Consider the following 22,453-nt stretch of genomic DNA (forward strand, 5'->3'; position numbering starts at 1 on the left):
GTTCAAATCGCTTAAAACAAATGCGATAGCTGATTTGAACGAGCGATGTTCGACGGCGGCATCCATCTTTGTAATTTAGCCTTCAAAATCCCAACGGTCGTCATCGTGTAAAGCCCACTCCAGTTCGGACTTTATAACACGTAATTCTGACTTAATATCTTGCAATTCTGACTTTACAACACGCAATTGCGAATTTATATCTTGCAATTCCTACTTAATATCTTGCAATTCTGACTTTATAACACGTTCTGCGACTTTATATCTCGCAATTCTGACTTTATATCTCGCAATTCTGACTTTATATCACGCAATTCTGACTTTATATCTCGCAATTCTGACTTTATATCTCGCAATTCTGACTTTATATCACGCAATTCTGACTTTATATCTCGCAATTCTGACTTTATAACACGAAATTCTGACTTTATATCACGCAATTCGGACTTTATAACTCGCAATTCTGACTTTATAACACGTAATTCTGACCTAATATCTCGCAATTCTGATTTTACAACACACAATTGCGACTTTATATCTCGCAATTCTGACTGTATATCTCGCAATTCTGATTTTATATCACGGAATTCTTACTTCATATCTCGCAATTGTGAGAAAAAAGTCAGAATTGTGAGATAAAAAGTCACAATTACCTTTTTTATTTTTCATTCTGTGGCGGAAACAAGCTTCCATATGAATGAGCTCTTTGCCAGACAAACTTTCAGAGCAAATCTAAATTTGCCGGAAGTTGTCTGGGTTTTCCCAGGCTAGTATAGTGCAGAATCTTAAATGTATCTGATTCATTTTATGTCCTAACATTTGTACAGTTTTTGATTTCCAGGTTTAAACTTTTGGACTGCATTGTGAGATGTTGGCTGCTGTCTAGTATGGTATAAGTCCCTCAGACCCAAACAATAGGACATGCAGTTGCATTTCAGCCTACCTCAGTGTGTTCTCACAAAAACACAACAGGAGACTTAACTTAAGCTAAGTCTTAAGCACAATATGTGTCCGTGAAAAAAGTATTTATTCTTTAAGAAATAAAACCATTTTTATTGTGCTCTTTGACATTTCCACCAGACATGAAAGCCCTTTGAAATCCATTCTTTTTCTCTTACAATCAGCCCATACATATGGCTGTTTTCAGGCTGCTGTACATTCACCAAGTCATTTTCAACTTACTTTCAGTGTCCATGGAAAATCTGGAGTGCTACAGTTTGCAGTATAAGAAGATGAAAATCAACTCAACAAACCTGTTAATGAGATACAGTGAATGTAAGTTGAATGAGCCTGAATAAGTATGGATTTGCACTGGGGACATGTTTTCAAAGATTTGAGTATGATAATCAAATATTTAAGATTTATTCACGCACAAATTAAGGGAAAGATCCGAGAAATCTTCTGGTTGTTTAAAGAGGACCTTGATGATTCCATTAATTATACAGACATTTTGATTAAATAATTATACTGTCCCTATTACCATGCATTAGTCCTTTCTTGTAGACATTCATTTAGCTCTCACAGGAATTACCTGGAATTGGCTAAACGTTTTAAACTTAATTGTAAAACAAAACAGAAACAATCTTCATGTTAGGTACAAGATGACAGTGCATGTTCAGGATCAAGCTGCCGTAGAGAAACCATTTCCAATTTCAGAACAATAAGCAATAATTATGCTCAGTATGACAACAATCATTCTGACAATGGCATTTTCATTCACAAAATCAGTCGGCAGAATGGCATTGTTTAACATATTACCTCGACCAGAAAAAATTCTAAAACGATCCACTCGTGTTTTCGGATAGGGGATATGAAGGCTAAAAAACAACACTGTGCACTCTAGGCCTTAATATTTGGTTGACAGCATTTCTGTCAAGTATTTGACATGCACTTTGATTCAGATATAATTTAAATGTCATGTTATTTCACTCCACGAAGCAGGGTGTTGTAATGTCTGGTTTCACAGTACAGGTCTTAAGATTTGCTTCCTCAAAATTTAGAGGCCAATTCCATTGTTCAAATCAGTGGAATCTAAATTGTCTATCAGCATTAATGGCGGTGAGAAAAGATTATGCTATTAGGGCTGCCTAGATCAGCACTTTAGACCTGGATTAACAGCTGTAGAAGACATAGCTCTGTTGAATCTCAGTGAAAAGAAGAAGAAGAAAAAAACCCCACCAGGACTGATTTAGCTCTTGGGGTTCACAGTGGTTTAAAGTAGGCATGTTGTAGCAATATCTAAATAGGAAATATTTCTGAAGGTCTTGCAAACTAGAATCAAACTAGGTTTGAGGCAGAACTAGGCCCCAAATATTGTAATAGTTTTACAACAGAGTACATTCATTCTCCAATATGCAGGACTTGTGTGGAGTTTGTGGGTTCAGTTTCCTCAGTAGCACTGCTTGAACGTCTGTTAATGAAATACAACCATAGAAAGACAGTTTTACCTGCACAGCTGTGTCTGTATGTAATTGTAATCACGTTGCAGGTGTAAGTCTTAAGGACTTGAAACATTCATTGTATGTTTGAAATTGTAAACTTTACAAAAAATGAATGGAGAAAGCAGTGAGAGAAGCTTTTTTTTCTGAAAAGTCGTTGTTTTAAAATCCAGTAGAGGTGTGCTTCTGTAGCAAATTCAGCGGTTGTCCTTTGAACAGTCGCTAAAGAAGAAGAAAAAAAGAGCGTTTTCAAAGTTGCACAGTCTGTATAAAAACCTAACGTTGGGGAGAACAGTGTTCGGCAGACATTTTGAGTTGTATGTTTTTCCAAGTACACAACAGTCAATACTGTCACAGGACACGGCCATGCGATAACCAAAGATTAATTGTAATAATAAGAAGAATCAATCTTAACTGTAATACTACTAATCAATGATGGTCATGATGATGACGATGACGATGATCATATAATAGTAGTTTATTGTTATTCCCAATATATAAAAATCAAATGTTGAGTTGAGGTTAATACTGTTAAAAGTTTTCTATTCTTACCACTTGGCACGTACACTCACTGCAAGATCTACAGTATCTTGTATTTAGTTTTCATTCTCAAACAGAATGATTGAAAAGAGCTAGCAATACTTCTAAGCTATTTCTCTAAAAGTGAGTGCTTGCTTGTCACTTAATCATTGATACTGGCTGGTTTGGTCCAGAGATTGGTGTAGTCGTCTTTAATTGGATGAGCTATAAAAACGGCAATCATGATTTCTGCTGAGCAGAGACCCCTTTCCAGTAGTCCAGAATGTCATGTAGGTCCTCATCTTTGGCAAACTGTACTTTCCTCCTTAATGCGTGACCTGCTGCAATGTACTCCTCCTCATCCCTGTGACGTTTGCGGTGGAGTTTAAAACGTTCCCACAGGTTAAAAGAAGGCCTACAGCTGTACTCAGGACTGGAATAGCCACTTAGGTTGTGGTACTGTGGTGAGAGCTGCGAATAGGACAGCTCCCGAGGTCTCGAGCGCGTCAGCGGCTCAAGAATGGATGACTTCCGGCTCCCTGACACCTCTATCGACTCCTCTATGTGGTGGGGACCGGGGTAGGAGTGCCTATGCTCACTGTACTGTCGAATCCGCTCCGCCTCTGCCCTCAGGATCGCAGCCGCTGGCGTGACCGTTATGATGCCTGACTCATCGAGCGCAGAGGCCTTCTCAATATATTTGGACTCTGATCTGTAAGCTCCTTCAGAACGGAAAGAGCGCGGACTGCGCAAGGAACCACTCGAGGACGTGCTTGCGCGCTTTGGTGGGGCATCCATACTGTGGTGCCTCTGCAGGGGATGATGGTACGATCCTTTGTACACTGGGGACAGAAAACCAGACTTGCCTGGTGGATGGTCTGATATGAGGACTAACTGCGGCTCCGCTGTGGACACGGCACCGGATTTTGCGGCCTGGAATGACGTCGAATCGGATTTGAGTGCATCGATGCAGTTGTTGATGATCTGGTTCACTTTGTCCACTTCTTTTGCAATGGTGGATATCTCCGCGACAGATCCCTGGCTGGTTTCCGATGGAGGAATGCTGCATTCCCTCACACTGCGTTCTGGTTGCTCTGATCTCACTTCCATGTAATTCCCTTTTGTAGTCTTTGGTGTCCCAGAGATCTCTTGCATCTTATACTGATCTGTGTCACTGGCTGCTGGCAAGTATGGCATCCTTTGTACCGTTTCGCCAGTGGACAGAATTTGCTTTTGTGACAGCTGTGATATAGTCCCTTGTTCCAGTTCAGTTCCATATTTCATCTCAATTAAGTTTCTTTTCATCTTTTCCAGCTTCTTACTCTTGGGCTCGTCTTGATGTTTGCGCTTTCTCAGGCAATGAAACACTACACCCAGTACTATGAGCATCCCAAAGAGACAACCGAGGATGGTCATGATGTAATGAGTGGCAGTTGAGTCATTTGCCACGCGTTCTTGCAATGTCCTTGGCCCTGTGGAGATGGTCAGGCAGGTGTGGTTGAATCTCAAGGAGTTGCGGATAGACGCCACACAATATGTGTAGTTAGTGTGAGATTTGAGGTTCTGTAATTCTATTTCTTCTCGCTGGCTTTTCAGGTTTTGGATGTCCGTGAAGAAGCTGTTGTTGTACAGGACAAGGATGTACATTTTGCGAAATGGATTTGGAATCTGGATCATGATTATTGCACTTGTTTGGGTAACTTCTTTTAGTTTCATTATGGGACGGGCATCTGGATCCAGAAAGGTGGGACTGATGCTTATGGACTCTTCTGGAAATGTCCCTGAGGAACAGTCATCCAGTCCGCAAGGGCTCAAATCAGGCAACATCGTGGGAGTGCTCCCGTCCGAAGAGCCGTGAAGGTACGGTGTCACATTGTCATCGGTGCAGACAGAGGAAAGTGCATGAAAAGCATTGCGAAATCTTGGCATTCTGGGGTTCTGGCTCAAGAGACTGTAGCCCGAAAAGCCAGTGGGTGTGTCGCACACCATCCGCTCACTTGTCCGGTTTGGGAACGCAACAAGCCAGCGCAGGAATCCCAACAGCTCACATGAGCAACTGAACGGGTTTGCATAGAGCTCGCAAGTCGTAAGCTTCGATAGACCACGAAATGTAGCACCATCAAGCTGCTGAATTCTGTTCATGGAAAGGTCGATGTTTTCAATCGCAGGGCACTCCCAGAAGGCATTGGCTGTGACGGTCTCGATCAGGTTAGCCTGAAGATAGAGGTACTGTAAGCGTCCCAAACCTCTTAGCATTCCCTCGGTCAAGTTCCTTAGCTTGTTAAAGCCAATTTGCAACACTTGGAGATTAAATTGGGCTGAGAAAGCTCCATCTTCAATGTAAGATATGTCATTCTTAGTCAGATTCAGGTATGTGAGATTGCCGAAACGACTTAAGGAAGAGTAGTGGATGCTTCGAATCTTGTTCTCATTGAGTCGCAGGTCAACAATTGTGCTGTTAATGTGCAAGGGGATATTTTCGTATGGTGGCTGGTTCTGGCTGCAAATTGCCAACCACACAAATCCCTTTTCCCCTTCAATCAGCCAGCAATCACCTTGGACAACAGGCACCCTTGTCAATGAGAGGAACACGAGAGCCATAGCCCAGCAAAGTAAGGCACTGGTCACCATACCTCCTCCATGTCCACTGGACCCAGACGAAATGGACATCTGTGCTTCAGTCATAGCTCCAGACGTTTTTTTTTTTGTTGTTTTGTTTACACAGGTTATGATCTTTAGCAGTATTCAGAAAGATATTCAACAAGTCTTTGATTTGTAATTGGACGTGTTGAAATCACATGGATGATTGTTCGGTGCTGTTAGGATTTTCAGCTTTAGGGAAAAAAACAAGTATTGTTTTTATCCTTTCAGTGTATGCTTGGTGTCTTGTCACACTGGAAAGGAAGCTTCATTTATGACCAGAGTCTTGTTTATTATGTTCATTAGCTTTTCAGATAGCGTATCTGAGCATTTCCATGCATAGCCTCCCACAGGACAGGAAGTGCTTGTGTTTTCTGAGGACCTCATTTCTCATCAGATTCCCCGCTCATGACCAGATTTTCGTTTTTGTGTCCTGCAGAAATAGGAAGAAAGAACATGATTATTGATATTTGAAAAAAACTAGGTCAAGTCCTTACAATACTCCTTCAGTGAGAGTAACAAGACAAAGAAATCATATAAATGTGAATATTTTGCTTAGCGCATCATAAAATAACCCACTTACCCAAACTTAATGCCTATCTAAATGAATACCCACTACTTCCGGTCTACCTTAATTTCCAACTATTAATGGCAATACGGAGTGCAGAGAGTTGTCTAGTGACATTTTTAGAGCTATTTTTAAAAAGTTGTTTAGCTGACGCCATGTTTTTCACCTACAGAGAGCTAAAGTTAGCGCAGATCAATCACATAGACACTCCTGCTTGCTTTCCGAGGCCAATTAGCGTCTAACAGCTTAGCTCATCCTGATAACACAAACACGCACACACACTCCAAAGAGAAGAGTTTACTTTTACATCTATCCACCTTATTAGCTTATGAGACCCTCTGCAAGGAAAATCCCTAAAATAGACTGCTTTTTTAATTACAGCGTGACCTAAATCCAACGAATGTTAAAGAGAGAACAACATACAGTTGCTGAATGGTGTTTTAGATAAGGAGTATACATTGCCAGTGCCTCTTTTTAAGACAATACTAAAAAAAAAAATCCTGTGATACAGTATGTTTGATAAAAAGCCAATTCCAAATTCCAAGTGTTTTGCAAAATTTGTTACGAGTCCAAAGAGAGTGTGTTGTGCCGGGGACTAAAAACATGCCAGCCTAACATATAATCCCCAACATGATTAAAGCTCAGTACAATATATCATCATACATTAGATAATACTGGTGCTGTTTTCTTTTTAATTAATGATGATAAATTGGATTTTCACTATATTTTCTCAATGGGACTTTCCTGGTAAAATAAAGGTTAAATAAAACTTTGATTAAACTAAATTATGGTATAGAAAATGAAAAAAAACAAAACAATTTAAATGTTACCCGGGTGCATTTTTTACTAACATGACCTGTAAATCATCAAGTCCATCCCCATGTTTGTGAGGAGATGCATGCATTTAGCTATACGAGAGAGTTACATTGTAAAAGTAGAACAAATTAATTTTCTAGAAGCGGGCGGATTGCGTGATCCTGTAGATCTGCTGTGATTATGTGATGGATACGCTGTGATGTGACTAGTCTTGCTCTACAGATTGTACCTTATATTGCCAGTGCACTACCTATTGCTTAAATGGGCCAAGCTGATGATGACAAACATTTTTCAGTATTTTGGGGCCACTGTAGCTGTCTAGGACACCCACAATTCAATCCATAGAGATGTATACTATAAATGTCTGTACTTGATAAACTGGACATTTGACAAATGCTTGATACATTTCAGGATGAATATAAAAAATAGTGTGAGGCGGAATTATTTTATAATGCATGCTAAATATATCATCTGAAATATTTGTTGTGAATGTTTGAGACAGCTTTATACTGTAACTGATGCACCATGTTTGAGTCACAATAAACTGTTTTATGAGTGCAGTAGTCATGAGAACAAGACTCTGGCTCAGTCAGGCGCCCCAAAACACTTAACCTGCATGTCAAACTATTCATAAACTTCAAAGGAAATGGCTTATTGCTTTAGATTCCACTAACTTGATGCACTTCTGCACAGCAAAAGAGTGTTCAAGCAGTCAGACTAACATTTAGTGGTGTGTGTGTGTGTGTGTAGTTGAATGTAGTTGCTTGTGGCTTAGAATAATACTCCCTTTTTATGATCAATAAACAACTGTGTGACTCTGTGACATTAGATTAAGCCACTAGCTCTGGGCAAACATAAGAGAAGCAGTTATCCCCCATATATTTTCTTTCTCTCTCCCTAGCTTCTGTTTTTCTAATCAGAAATCCAAGAATCTCAGGTTTCTGGATGCAATTTGGGATATTGGAGACATTCATCTTCTAAAAGTAAACTGATTGTAAACATGTCAAGATGTATCAAAGTGACATGAAGTGATTAATGTAATATGACGGTCATTTACACGCTAATGAATTGCGGCATCAGAGGATAAGCGTATAAAACACAAAATTATATAGCTTAGTTTACATATCAGATATATGCACTGCTTATTCAGAAGGTTTTTTATATTTAGTGGGCAAATTTCAGTACTATTTTTTTGGTCAGTCGTTAACATGTATTATTTAATGTATTTGTTTAATACATGTTACTCTAAATAGATGATATCTGATGCCGTGCAGCTTGTTAAGTAGAGGTGTGCTTTTATTTTTCTGTTAGAGTGATTAGACTACGATTGGACTTACAATTTTGAGTGCCTCTTAAAAATAGAAGATTTAATTAATTTTGAGTGTATTCGTTCAAAAATTAAAATGTAAATAAATAAATAATTGCCAACATATAGATGTATCAATTAATACAAATGTGAAAATTTTTCACCAAATTTTTATTTTATTTTAACCATTTGCCAATTTATTTTTGTTCAAATTAAGTTAAAATATGTGACTTTGTAATTGATTAAAAAAAACTACAATGAAAAGCTTTTTAAAAGTCTATTTATTAAATGATTATATTTACTTTTACATTTATCTGTTTTTGAACAAATTAAAAACAAATTATTTTTGTATTTATTATGGATTATTTATTTATTTTGTATTATTTTGTATGTATTATTTATTTATTTTGTATTTATTATGTATTAGTATTTGTTCATTTGAACATTTTTATTTTTAATTTAATAATTGCATCAGGAACCTATACTTTGATTACCAAATATCATTCTTTGAGATGGGCTCTTTGGACTTGGGCCAGTAAGAAATCACCTAGCAACCACCCAGAAAACCTTAGCAACCGCATAGCGTCACCCTGACACCCACCCTCAACAAGATGTAAACTCGCAATTGTGAGAAAAAAAAAATCAGAATTGTGTGATAAAAAGTCTTCTGTCTTTTTTTCTCACAATTGCGACTTTATATCTCGCAATTGCGACTTTATTTCTCAGAATTGCGACTTTATATTTCGCAATTGCGACTTTATTTCTCAGAATTGTGACTTTATATCGTACAATTCTGACTTCATATCTCACAATTTTGAGATAAAAAGTCGCAATTCTTTTTTTATTTTTTATTCAGTGGCAGAAACAAGCTTTGATAGGTCTTGCAGTTCAGGTGTGTGGACAATACATTTTCAACTTCTTTGCGGAGAGCGGAGTGATTTGGCTGATAGAAACACACAGCAATGACAGAAAGTCTGTCTGTGATATTTTAGTGCATTTCTTTCCTTCACAGTGGTACACTTTATTTTCTCAATAAAAGCCAAAACTTGATGTCCAATCAGCTAGATCAGTGAATGTCGTAAAATAAAGTCTGTTGCTAAACGATAATAAAAAGAGTTATTAATACGCCATTAAGCGGCAAAAGTAATACTCTTCCTCAATCGACCTCCTGTGCGTGCGCTCCGAGACGAACTAGTAAAGTGAACTTTGATCTTCGGGTTTGCGCCTAAATGGTTAAAAAATAAAAATTAACCGGCTAGGTCAGTATACACTTCAATACCATCGGTTCTGTCTAAAGTGAACATAAACAGAGGGCAAATATGTTGCATGTGTATCAGTAAATTAGATCCGTGCATTCTGTCTTAAAGTGACAGCAGCCTAATATTCCTGCTTTTGTCTGTTTCATTAATGTTAATTAAACAACAAAAACACAGAGCAAATCCCTCACTGCTCTTTAGTAGATTTAGTAGGATTAATCTATATTTAATTTACTCAGTGAAGACTTTGCAGTGTTATTTTACATTTGACTACTTCTCTTTATTTGTTAAGCTCTAAGCTGTTCCTAATCACCTCTAAGAGAGGGAATGGACTATGTTGCTTGCCAATAAATAGAGTTGTCAATACCTTCTCATCTCTTCATTTTGTATGCTTAAAACACATTGTTGTAGATCGGCAAATAGATCGGTGAACCCTTACTCAAAGTTCAGATAAACACTACAAGGTGCGGCACAAACGAGAAGTTGCTCAGTTGTTTTGTGTAGATGTGCATTGGAGCGTGTTTGTACAGCTGAAATAATTGTGTAATGGCCATTGTTTAGTGAGTAGGTGTTCAGTGACACATAATTGGACAGGGTTCAGGTCTACGCACACTGTGGTTCACACATGCTGAGCTCTCGAAACACCCAAGGGGAAGCCTTTTTGTGTGCCAATTCATCTCTGTCCTTATCTGATTAAGAAAACAAGCGAAATCCGAATGTTTGAGTGAATCAGGGAATGCTTTTGAAAGACATGGTATAGGGGCCTACTTGTCCACTGGGACCGTCTCCATGGTTACCCTGCTTCTGGTGACAGGCGGTGCTACCCATAGGGCTATCTGATTTGCAGTTATGATTAGACTGAAACTACAGATGGCACGGAACTTCCTACCTAGTGAACACTGCAGTCTGCGAACGAACATGAAGCTGTGGCACGTGTTGAAGTGATTGTATGAACCATGGGAAGGAAGAACAGGTTTATGGACTGATGTGGCTCGTTCGCAGCTCACAATACAAGCGCTCTCTTTGACATCCACATGGTAGTGTGATTTTTACAAGGTTGCTAGGTAGCAAGAAAGTAGGAATTATACACAATAGTAAAAGCACACAAGAAAGGTGAGACATTTGAGCTTTGAGAACGAGGTCATTTTAGAATCAATGGTACTTGTTATATTTCAACCAGAATATCCAAGTTATTTTTCTAGCCTTGAATTGAATTCCTGAAAACATACACTACTGTTCAAAAGTAGTGTATATTCGTTAACATTTAATCAGCAAGGATGCATTAAATTAATGAAAAATAAAATTCTACTCATGCAGTTTCCACAAAATTACGCAGTTTTCAACTTTCTTTAGCACCAGATCAGCCTATCAGAATGATTTCTGAAGGATCATGTGACACTGGAATAATGATTATATATTATTTATAATTCACATTAAATCAAATTTTAAAAGAAAACGGTAACGCTTTACAGTAAGGTTTCATTAGTTACCATGAACTAAGGAACAATACTTCTACAACATTTATTAATCTTAATTAATGTTAATTTCAACATTTACTAATGCAATATGGTAATCAGAAGTTGTATTTTTTAACATTAGTTAATGAACAAACACTGAACAGCTGGATTTTTATAAACTAACATTAATAAATAGTGTAACAAATCAGTGTTAGTTTGTCAGTTAATGTTAACAAATGAGACCTTTTTGTTAGTGCGGTACCGAAAACAGCATTAACATCTAATAATATTTCAGTAAATTACTGTTCTGACACTATTAGATGAGAACTGAATTGAGTTGGATGATGACATCACTGTTTTTTTCAGATGCTTTATTGAGTTATTGAACTGAACTGAATAGACATGATTTCCCCAGATTTCAACTGAATAATTATTGTTAACTTTTGTCTTTTGTCCTTTTATTAAAAATCATGAAACTGAAATGAATAAACATGAAATAAAATTATTAGAACAAACTAAATGAACCTATAAAACGGCATATGATTTAAAAATAGTATGCATAAATTATATTGTAAAATTGTAGCTTGGTTTCACATCCCCAAATAATCATCAGATTCCCCTTCCTTGCAGCATCAGTTCCCCATGCAGGATGTTTTTGAAATGTAATATTATTATTTTATTTTATTCTGTGTTCATGATCTCTGCTCTGTAAAAGCAATGGAACAGATTTCTGGAGTGTGAAGAAACACCATTAAGCATCAAAATTTCCCAGGGCCATATTCATAAGCTTATCACCCTCACTCTACACAGATTCACAAACACATCTACAATAAAGTGACGCTTTAATCCAGTGCGCTTCACATCTACATTTTAATAAAACAGACAACATTTACACAATATTTGACTTCACATGAAGTGAAAGAATCTGTCCTACATAGTAAATCATCCGTGTTAATTAATGCAAATTCATAAATAAATAAAAGTAACAGCATGGTGAGTACATGATGTCATATTTCAGTTTGGGAAATATGTACTCTCTCTTTAATGGCTAGGCTTCAGTGCTCTGTGAAGAGGGAATCCTTGGTGGTCTCATCAGGAAAGATGTTTGGTCTTGCACAATCTGCACTTTGTATGTCGTGTCTTCTGTTTCCCCCCTCTCTTGTTTCGGGATAAACTATATCAGTGCTTGCCAAGTTCAAAAATAGCTCCATGCTGTGGAAAGACGTGCAAATTTATGCAGCTTTCTCAACGTTGGCAGTGAAAAGACCTGACACTTTTTACTCTAAGCCAATATACAGTCTAATCTCCTTGTATGAGTGCATAACCACACCACACACACGGCATGCAGAAGAAAGCATAGAAGAAGCAGGAAAACATTCACACCCAAGTGATGCTGGCTATTCTCATGAGTAATTACTTCATCTGCATGAAGTGCATGAGAACAGCGTGCATCTTAAAGGGATACTCCACCCAAAAAGGAAAATTCATTATTCATCATCAACTCACCCTCAAGTTGTTTCAACCCTGTATGAATTTCTTTCCTCTGCTGAACACAAAGGAAGATATTTTGAAGAACGATTGGAGCCAAACAGTTGTTTGGCACCATTGACTTCCATAGTAGAAAAAACATACTATGGAAGTCAATGGTGCCAAAGTTGCGATCGTTCTACAAAATATCTTCCTTTGTGTTCAGCAGAAGAAAGAAACTTGTACAGGTTTGCAACAACTTGAGGGTGAGTAAATGATGACAGAATTTTCATTTTTGGGTGGACTATCCCTTTAAGGTCACCTATGCAGCAAACTATACTCACCTAAAGGATTATTATGAACACCAGACTAATACTGTGTTTGACCCCCTTTCGCCTTCAGAACTTCCTTAATTCTACATGGCATTGATTCAACAAGGTGCTGAAAGCATTCTTTAGAAATGTTGGCCCATATTGATAGGATAGCATCTTGCAGTTGATGGAGATTTGTGGGATGCACATCCAGGGCACGAAGCTCCTGTTCCACCACATCATGAAGATGCTCTATTGGGTTGAGATCTGGTGACTGTGGGGGCCATTTTAGTACAGTGAACTCATTGTCATGTTCAAGAAACCAATTTGAAATGATTCGAGCTTTGTGACATGGAGCATTATCCTGCTGGAAGTAGCCATCAGAGGATGGGTACATGGTGTCCATAAAGGGATGGACGTGGTCAGAAACAATGCTCAGGTAGGCTGAGGCTTTTAAACAATGCCCAATTGGCCTAAAGTGTGCCAAGAAAACATCCCCCACACCATTACACCACCACCACCAGCCTGCACAGTGGTAACAAGGCATGATGGATCCATGTTCTCATTCTGTTTACGCCAAATTCTGACTCTACCATCTGAATGTCTCAACAGAAAACGAGACTCATCAGACCAGCCAACATATTTCCAGTCTTCAACTGTCCAATTTTGGTGAGTTCTTGCAAATTGTAGCCTCTTTTTCCTATTTGAAGTGGCGATGAGTGGTACCCGGTGGGGTCTTCTGCTGTTGTAGCCCATCCGCCTCAAGGTTGTGCGCGTTGTGGCTTCACAAATGCTTTGCTGCATACCTCGGTTGTAACGAGTGGTTATTTCAGTCAAAGTTGCTCTTCTATCAGCTTGAATCAGTCGGCCCATTCTCCTCTGACCTCTAGCATCAACAAGGCATTTTTGCCCTCAGGACTGCCGCATACTGGATGTTTTTCCCTTTTCACACCATTCTTTGTAAACCCTAGAAATGGTTGTGTGTAAAAATCGCCTTTCTTTCCCATTCTGACATTCAGTTTGGAGTTCAGGAGATTGTCTTGACCAGGACCACACCTCTAAATGCATTGAAGCAACTGCCATGTGATTGGTTGATTAGATAATTGCATTATTGAGAAATTGAACAGGCGTTCCTAATAATCCTTTAGGTGAGTGTATATGGAGTGAAATAACCCTCAATGCAGTGTTGTGTGCAGATCAAGGTTTTTTTCTCAGCTATTTCAGATTTGACCCTGAAAGCACAGCAAATAAATATCAGGCATCATTACATGGGTGGTGTTGCTTAAAAAGCAGAAGATGGAAGAGAGACTGATCTTGTGCTTGGGTAGTAGATTCATAAAGTTGTACCAGAGGGTCACAACCGAAGTTCATCTCCTCTCTTTTAGTGCAATCATTGTAAAGATTTAATTTCTCGGACAAAATGAGATTAAGATAAATGCAGCCTATACTGCATGGAAAGACGACTCAAAGGAACAAACAGAAAACTAAGGTACTTTTTAACACAAAAACTCTATTTTATATTTCGTCTCATTCATGACCAACATATTTACCCCAATTTCTTTCAACATAAATAAAGGGATGTTTTTCAATCTTACTTTATTTCCATAAGTCCAATATATCGGCCACCATGCTTTCTAAGATATCGACATCGTCCATCAAAAAAATAAAAATCAATCTCGGTTAACCACTGGTTGTGATGTGATTAGTAGTGTTAGGTTAGGTTACTTTTATTATACCGGTAAATTTGTTTTACAGTGCAATGACATTCTATGGCATCCAGTACAAAAACACACAACACAGGACACTACACGACACATAAGGACAGATAAATAAATACTCAAATCTTAGTGAAGTGCTCTCAAGAAAGTGCTCTCAAAACATTTCATATGATCTTTGTAACATCATAAAATAAAACAGCCCGTTCTCATCCCAAGGTGCAATATACTGACGCTTTTGCCAATGCGTAGATATCCAACACACATGCCACCCTTTAGCGTCAATATGAGACCCAGATATATATGGGGAAGAAGGCGCCTCCTAGTGGTCTAACCCTAAGCCTACCCCAAACCTAAACCTACCCATAACCGAAGCGTGTTATATTGACGCTAAAGAGTGCCATGTATACGCATTGTCAAAAGCGTCACTATATGACGTACTAGGATGAGAATGCGTTGAATAAAAACATAAAATTGTTTTCTGAGTGGTTGTTAGGTGATCACTAGGATGTACTTTGCTAAGGGTGTTACTAAGTGTTGTTTTGGTATTCTGAGTGGCTTCTGGGTAGTTGCTTACTGTTGGTTTGTAGATATGGCTAGATTTGCTTTAACAATGCACCTCTCCTCAACAAGCCACATCATGGATTCCACTGAATCACGTATTTCACGTTATTGAAGCTTTTTTTGTTTTTAAAATCAAACTTTGTTGCACTTTGTATGTCGCTAATAAACACGGCAAACAATCATACTTGCACAGGCTGAATAAACCCTCAATTTCTCTCAACACTTTCAATCAGACTGGCGAGCTGGAACAGTGCGTTTTATAATGTTAAGTGGAGTGTGTTTAGGGTGCTGCGTAACACCTGAAGTAAAGTTTTCTTGGTGTGCTGATATTGCATGCTGATGCACAGACCTCACAGTGATGGCAGCGACCCCCCTGCCGGCATCTCATTAAAGCAGAATACATAATGAGTTAGAAAGTGTGTGTTATCATAGAAGCTTTAGACTGCATGCATAAGTGTATTTAAAGTTTGTGTTTGACTGTTCAAGGATGTGTGTAAGGATGCTGTCTCAGAATAGAGTGTATTAGTGTTTGGAGAAGAAGATAACCCATAGGAAACACTGGTACAGAGTTAAATTGTGTTCACTTGGAGAGGGTAGCGGGGCTCACAACTCGATATTTTGGCAGTGTGGATATATTTACTAAAGGATATGCTTGCTGTAATTTGGCTTTTGTGTAAATCTCAACTGTTGTTACAAGCTAACTGCATTTGCTGTTAATACTGTTTGTATTCTTTTTGCCTGCATTGATAGACCCAGGTGGATTTTCTTTATATTTGCTGTGCTGTTTTGGGAGAGAAAATCTGCGTAATTCTGCAGAATCATTATTTAAACAAAAAACATAATGTGTTGAACTGATTAGTCTTTTCGGCATCTGAGAACATCAAATAAGCCAAGGTATTTAATAAGCAAACACACAAGGGTTGTACTGTAAATGCATTTTCTCACTTTTTTTCTCAAAAAGTGGGATGTGAATTACACATTATAAAAATGTGTTAAAGTTACATTGCATTCACAAACTATTTTTTTCTCCACCCGCTTAAAAAGATTAATATGTTTATAAGTGTAATAATTTGTTAGACAATAAATATTTTTCCCCTGTGATCAGGATATTTACAGAGAACAATAACAAAATATGATGGTGTACAGGTAAGATTTTTTTTTTTATGTTTTGGGAAAAGTCTTTAAAGGCTGCATTGATCAGAAAAATAGAGTAAAAACAGCTATATTGTGAAATGTTATTCCAATTTAAAAGAACATGTTTTCTTTTTGAATATATTTTAAAATGTAATTTATTTCTCTGATGCAAAGCTGAATTATCAGCATCATTACTCCTTCAGTGTCACATGAACCTTCAGAAATCATTCTAATATGCTGATTTGCAGCTCAGGAAACATTTCTTATTATTATCATACATTTTTTTGGAAACATTTTTTTTAAGTATACTTTATTAATTTAGTATTAATAAAAAGTTCAAAAGAACAACATAACATGTTCTTTCTGAAAGAAAGTATTATTCCTTTTTTTATCTTACTGACCCCAAATTTTTGAACGGCATTGCATAAAAATGTTTTATAAATGTGCACAAAAATATGAACAAAAAACTATCATTTTAAATTATAATGTAGCCTAATATTACACATAAAATTCGAAAATTTTAAGATTTTAATTCAAATAGACCAAAATAGTTAATCTAAATATTTTAAAAACATGACTTTTCATGAAGCCACCCAAAGATGTTCTTGCAGGGTCAAGCAAAAGCCACTCACATTTATTTCACAACCTCTATTTAAACCCTTTCCGCAAGACATCCATTCTGTCATTTTAGTAAGATGGAGGAACATATACACTTTAAAAAATGATTGTGATTTTAACAGTTAAAAGACTGTGTAAATGCTACTGTGACAAAAAGTTAATTGGTTAACAGAACCTTTCCTTACTAAATACGGTAAATAACTGTGATAGATCTAATGGTAAATTTCATGTAATTCTACTGTAAAATACTGTTAAATTTACAGTTTTTAAAGTGAAAATGAACAGCTCGAATAATTTACAGTGAAAAAAAAAACGTAAATCGACATTCTATTCCCAGCGTGAAACTTGGGAATTGCATTTTATGTATTTTTGTTGAAATAACTTGTTTGCTTAGTCTTTTTCTCAGTTATGCACATTAGGGTGTGACATTTAATGTTGTTAAGTGAATGTTTATTGCCTTTTTAAAATTTCATGTGTGTTATATGGTGTTTAATATTTGAGTGAATGACACTGTGCAGCTTCTATATTAATATTAAGTTTTTGTGGAGGAGCTGCATGTGATGAGCTTCCATATATCATGTGACTCATCATCACTGCTGTGATTGTTGGTTGTCAGTGTATTACAATGGTACAGTACAAAACGGATATTAATACTGATAGATAATAGCATCAGATAATGAAATACAGTTTATTTCTATAATACTCTTTATTTTCTGTTTAAGTTAAGTCTGTAAAACCTTGTTACTTGTATCTTACCGTACTAGGCTACTGCCAGTATTTTATCGTAAATTGAACACTTTTTTTTTTTTTTTTTTTTTACAGTGAAGAACCCTATTAAGAAAAAAAAAGCATGGTCCTTTATCCTCAACTGCCTAATGAATCCATTAAGAGTACCGTGAGACTGGGAAATACTGCTATTAGGAGCAAGGACCAAACATGTTCAAAGAAGAAAAGATTTTAGAAGTACTCAAACATCTACCTTACAAAACTTCTCTTCTTCTTTCCCTTTTTATACTCCGACACACATCTAAAGCATAAGAGCTGACAGCATCACTCTTTATAAACAAGCACAAAACCTGCGATTGAAAATATTTCTCATATAGAAGGAAGGAATCAAGCAGCTCAAGACACAGATGGTGCCAGCCCCCTCCCCTCTTCCTCTGGGGTCTGCATGCTCTTGACACCTGGTCATCATGACATTCGCCATTTAGTTTAAAAGACCAGAGACTAACTGACAAGATAATGGAGAATAGATGAGGTTTTGTAAAATCACATGCACAAACACATGTACACACACACACACACGCTCTGTCTCTGTCTCTTTAATGCCCTTCGCTTCAGCTCTCTGCTGTGTTAGGCTTTTTAAAGCTCACAGAAGTTTTAAGAGGATGTGTTTTAATAAAGAAAAATGCAGAGACAGCTGAGGGGGACATTAAAATGACATTTTTATTTTACAGTTGAACAAAAAAAAAAAGGAATTTTTAATATTCAGACGTCTTTTCCATATAACTGCACATAGTGACCACCGTCTGTCAAGCTTAAAAAAAAAAAAGTGGTCCAAATGCTCTATATTCCAAGTCACTCTGAAATTTAGATCATTTTTCCTTATGAAAAGCCTAAAAAATCTTGTGAAGATTCTTAAAAAAAATATAATTGTGTGTGTGTTTTACAGAAAAAAAAAACAACTGCATACAGGATTGTAAATAAATGAGGGTGATAGCTGTATGACAAAAGTTGCCAGCCACTGCCAGCATCATCAAAATGTTCATGGCCCCCAGAATATATTGTTTAAAAATAGGGTGGTGATGGCGTAGTGGATAAGACACATGCCTTTGGTGTGAGAGACTCAGGTTCGAATCCACTTTGAGACACCAATGTGTCCCTGAGCAAGACACTTAACCCCTAGTTGCTCCAGAGGCGTACGGCCTCTGACATATATAGCAATTGTAAGTCGCTTTGGATAAAAACGTCAGTTAAATAAATAAATGTAAATGTAAAAATGTTCTAGCTTCATGCATTATTGGTTTTTATCAACACTTGAATGTGGGTAAGTTTCATTAAAAAGCAACATCATATTTTAGGAAAATACTACGTCTACGGTAGATCTAATCCATGTACCATGGTTTCCCCCAGAATATCAAGCAGCACAACGGTTTTCAGCAAATCAGCATATTAGAATGATTTCTGAAGGATCATGTGACACTGATGCTGAAAATTCAGCTTGCATATAAACATTTTAAAATAATTTCATACTAATTGAATATAGCATTGATTGATCCAGTAGTTATAAGCAGCCGAGTGCGTGAGGAGGAGGAGGATGAAGCTCAGTTTTCAGTGTTAAACAGCAGACAGAATGTTGTTGTCAGGCAATGGTCTTCTCTTCATCTTCTGCCTATTAGTTTCTTTTTTTGTGGTAGAGTCTGTAATACATTTTTGTGTGTGATTTTTAGTTATTTAGTTTTCTTGCTGAGTGTAATTTGACTCCTCACTGGCTGTTGTTGTCTTGTAGCCTGCTTGAGCAACCACAAGCATATTACAGCCATAACAGTACTAGTATTTATTTTTGCACTTTTATTGTTCTAGTGCTCTGGGCAGAGACCTCATGGGTTAACCTTCGTGTTAGTCTCAATCTGTAATATTGCCCATCCTATGCGCTCCAAACTATACCTGTGACCTCACTGCCAACAATTACAGCTAATTCAGCAGAAAAGACATGAGCTGAATAGATGAGGAGAGATGGCATCCGCTGCGCAGTGCTCAAGGCTTTCACACAGCACAATCCACCACCTGTTAGGAAGGCAGGGAATACGCTCAGTTTATTATTTGATTCCATGCACAGAAGGTCTCCTTTTTGACCCTGCTTCCAGGTCTCCAAAGCAAGTCCTTCTTGGCACTGCAATTCACATCTCAAAGAAAGTGCGTACGTTATGCAGAGAAAAGCCAAAGCTAGAGCTCAAGAGTGGAGGAGAACGCTGCAATGTAATTGTATTGTATTGAAATACAAGTCAAGTGCTAAAAGTCCTATCGACACCTTATCCTGACAAAGAATGCCCATTTGACAGATATACTAGGGATGTCACGATACCAAAATTCCAGTAGTCGGTACCGATACCATTCAAATTTTACGGTTCTCGGTACCAATTTCGTATGAAAGCTTGTTTACGCCACAGAATGAAAAATAAAAAAGGTAATTGCGACTTTTTATCTCACAATTCTGACTTTTTTTCTCACAATTGCAAGTTTACGTCTCGCAATACTGACTTTATTTCTCAGAATTGCAAGATATGAAGTCAGAATTGCGAGATATAAAGTCGCAATTGCGTGTTATAAAGTCAGAAATGCATTATATAAAGTCAGAATTTTGAGATATAAACTATTCTGAGGGGAAAAAAGTTGGTCTTTTTTTGATAACTCACAATTGCGATTTTGTATCTCACAATCATGAGAAAAGATGTCAGAATTTTGACATATAAACTCGCAATTGTGTGTTATAAAGTTAGAATTGCGAGATGTAAACTCGCAATTGTGAGAAAAAAGTCAGAATTGTTAGATAAAAAGTCGCAAATCTGTCTATTTTTCTCAGAATTGCGACTTTATTTCACGCAATTCTGACTTTATATCTCGCAATTGCGACTTTATTTTGCACAATTCTGACTTCCTATCTCGCAATTGTGAGATAAAAAGTCGCAATTATTTTTTTTTTATTTTATTTTTATTCAGTGGCGGGGACAAGCTTCCAGAATTTCGGTACCACGGGAAAATCATTTTGAAAATTTTTTCCAATTTATTTGACTATTTGAAGGAAATATAAAATTCAGTTCAATTACTTTATTATTTATGACGGTAAATTTATGAAAGCATTGAAGGCTACATGCTGTTTAAAGGAAAATAATGACGGTATTGAGAAATATTGCTTATAAAAAAATCAAGTGAAAATTATTTATTAGTAGTAGTAATATTTTTAATGAATGGAGACATAGTTAAATCTATTACACAGTAGCCTAATATAATTATTTCTGTCAATTTCTTTAAGTTAAACCAAACTTTTATTTTGACCGGTTGCCTTGGATGATGATATTTTTCTCAAATGAAACTCATGAAGTGACTCATGCGCTTCCAGAATCAGGTTTGACCGGGTACTCGGTACCTACGATACATGGTACCGTGACGTTTAGTATTTTTTACCACCGACTTGATACCGAAGTACCGAATATTTTGACAACACTAATATACACATCTGCACATTCTCCTCAAAACATTGGATTCATCCGCGCTGTGCCGTGCCGAGGCACAACCCACGTAAAGTTGATCATTTCGCAAATAACTGCAATTACAGATTTCAAACAGAGATGGCGACAAAGAGGAAAAACTACGGACTGCAGCGTTAAAATGTAACTGAAGTGTGTGAGAATGATGCAATAACAGCTTCCAGATCCTAATCCACAGGTTCTGGATCTTGTTCTTGCACAAATTAAGCCCTTTGCTTAAATAAATGCATGAGATATATTGGATGTTTTTACTTGGATCTGAATAGATTTATGTTGGGATAGAGCCAAAGCAAGCCTTAAGCCTTAAGCTTAAACATCTATCACCAGCTCATCCTCCTCATTATACGGCTTCACTGATATGGGCCGTCATTCCCTTAAAAACCGACCTCATGACGTCAGGGTCCAACACGACCTTTTGATAGATCATGTTTTGAAAGAAAATTGACAGGCAAACTGTACACCCCTCGACAGAGGTGAGTTAATTCTAGCTAGGTTTCTATTAGCTTTGTTAAGGAGGGATTATGTTGTCTTGAGGGAGTCAAAGCTTTGTAAGCGAATGAATCCCAAACCTCTAAATCCTATTAGCTGCATACAGAGGTGAGGGAACACAGAGCCATGGCTTAACCTTAAGACTGACAGACGCACAATTGTGTTTTATTGCATCTGTTTGTCCTCTCTCTTTCAACAAACACAGCCCAGCATAATAGAAATTGTCTGAGGTCTCTATAAACCTGATTCATAAAGGGTTTGTTGCTTTCCTCAGTAAATCTTCCTTTCTCTTCGGTTTCTCCATCGTTATCTGATCTGAAACATATACCGTCGTCACAGGGAGCAGGAAGTCTACAAGACACGTCTGAATTCAATGTTTGCATAACATCCTGTCTAGATTCCTAGTTGGTTTTTGAAGACAGCATTGATATTTCCTTCACTGTCGGCGGTTTGCGTGTGTGTTTCAACTTGACTCAGTTTCTACTAAGAAATAAGCATTGTAGTCATCACCGAAGTACTTTTTGTGAGGGTATTAAATATGTAATTTAGCACTTCCAATTTACACTTGATCTTTTCCCAAATATTAGTCTGAATTCCCTGCATTATTAAATATGTCTGCCATTGTCTTATAAGTTAGCGCCTCAAGCATCTGGGACACCTTTACCATTCATTTCTTGTTTGTAGTTTTTGTGACGTTTTAAATGTAATTGTATTAACCAAAAGCCCTATATGACCTTACCCAATTGGTTAGGCTTTCTAGTAAACACACAACAAAACATCACATATGTAATGGAGTAACCACCTTGAAAACCTGTTATATTTTCTATCAAATTAAAAGCATGCAAAAGGCAAGCATTTTCACAACTGGATGTTTGGACCCACTATATGTT

At 37.3% G+C, this 22,453-nt stretch overlaps 1 protein-coding gene across 1 annotated transcript in view; it reads right to left on the reverse strand.

The window, feature by feature from the left end:
- Positions 1-1,007: 1,007 nt before the first annotated feature.
- elfn1b (extracellular leucine rich repeat and fibronectin type III domain containing 1b) overlaps positions 1,008-22,453 on the reverse strand; it is an 85,363-nt gene continuing 63,917 nt past the window's right edge. Inside the window, exon 3 of the mRNA XM_039651760.2 lies at positions 1,008-6,027. Coding sequence (XP_039507694.2) covers positions 3,195-5,639 — 2,445 coding nt within the window. The 5' untranslated portion in view covers positions 5,640-6,027 and the 3' untranslated portion in view covers positions 1,008-3,194. The remainder of the gene's footprint in view (positions 6,028-22,453) is intronic.

The sequence above is a fragment of the Pimephales promelas genome, chromosome 6, assembly GCF_988280905.1.
Source record: "Pimephales promelas chromosome 6, fPimPro1.hap1.1, whole genome shotgun sequence".
In the NCBI taxonomy this organism is placed as follows: Eukaryota; Metazoa; Chordata; class Actinopteri; order Cypriniformes; family Leuciscidae; genus Pimephales; species Pimephales promelas.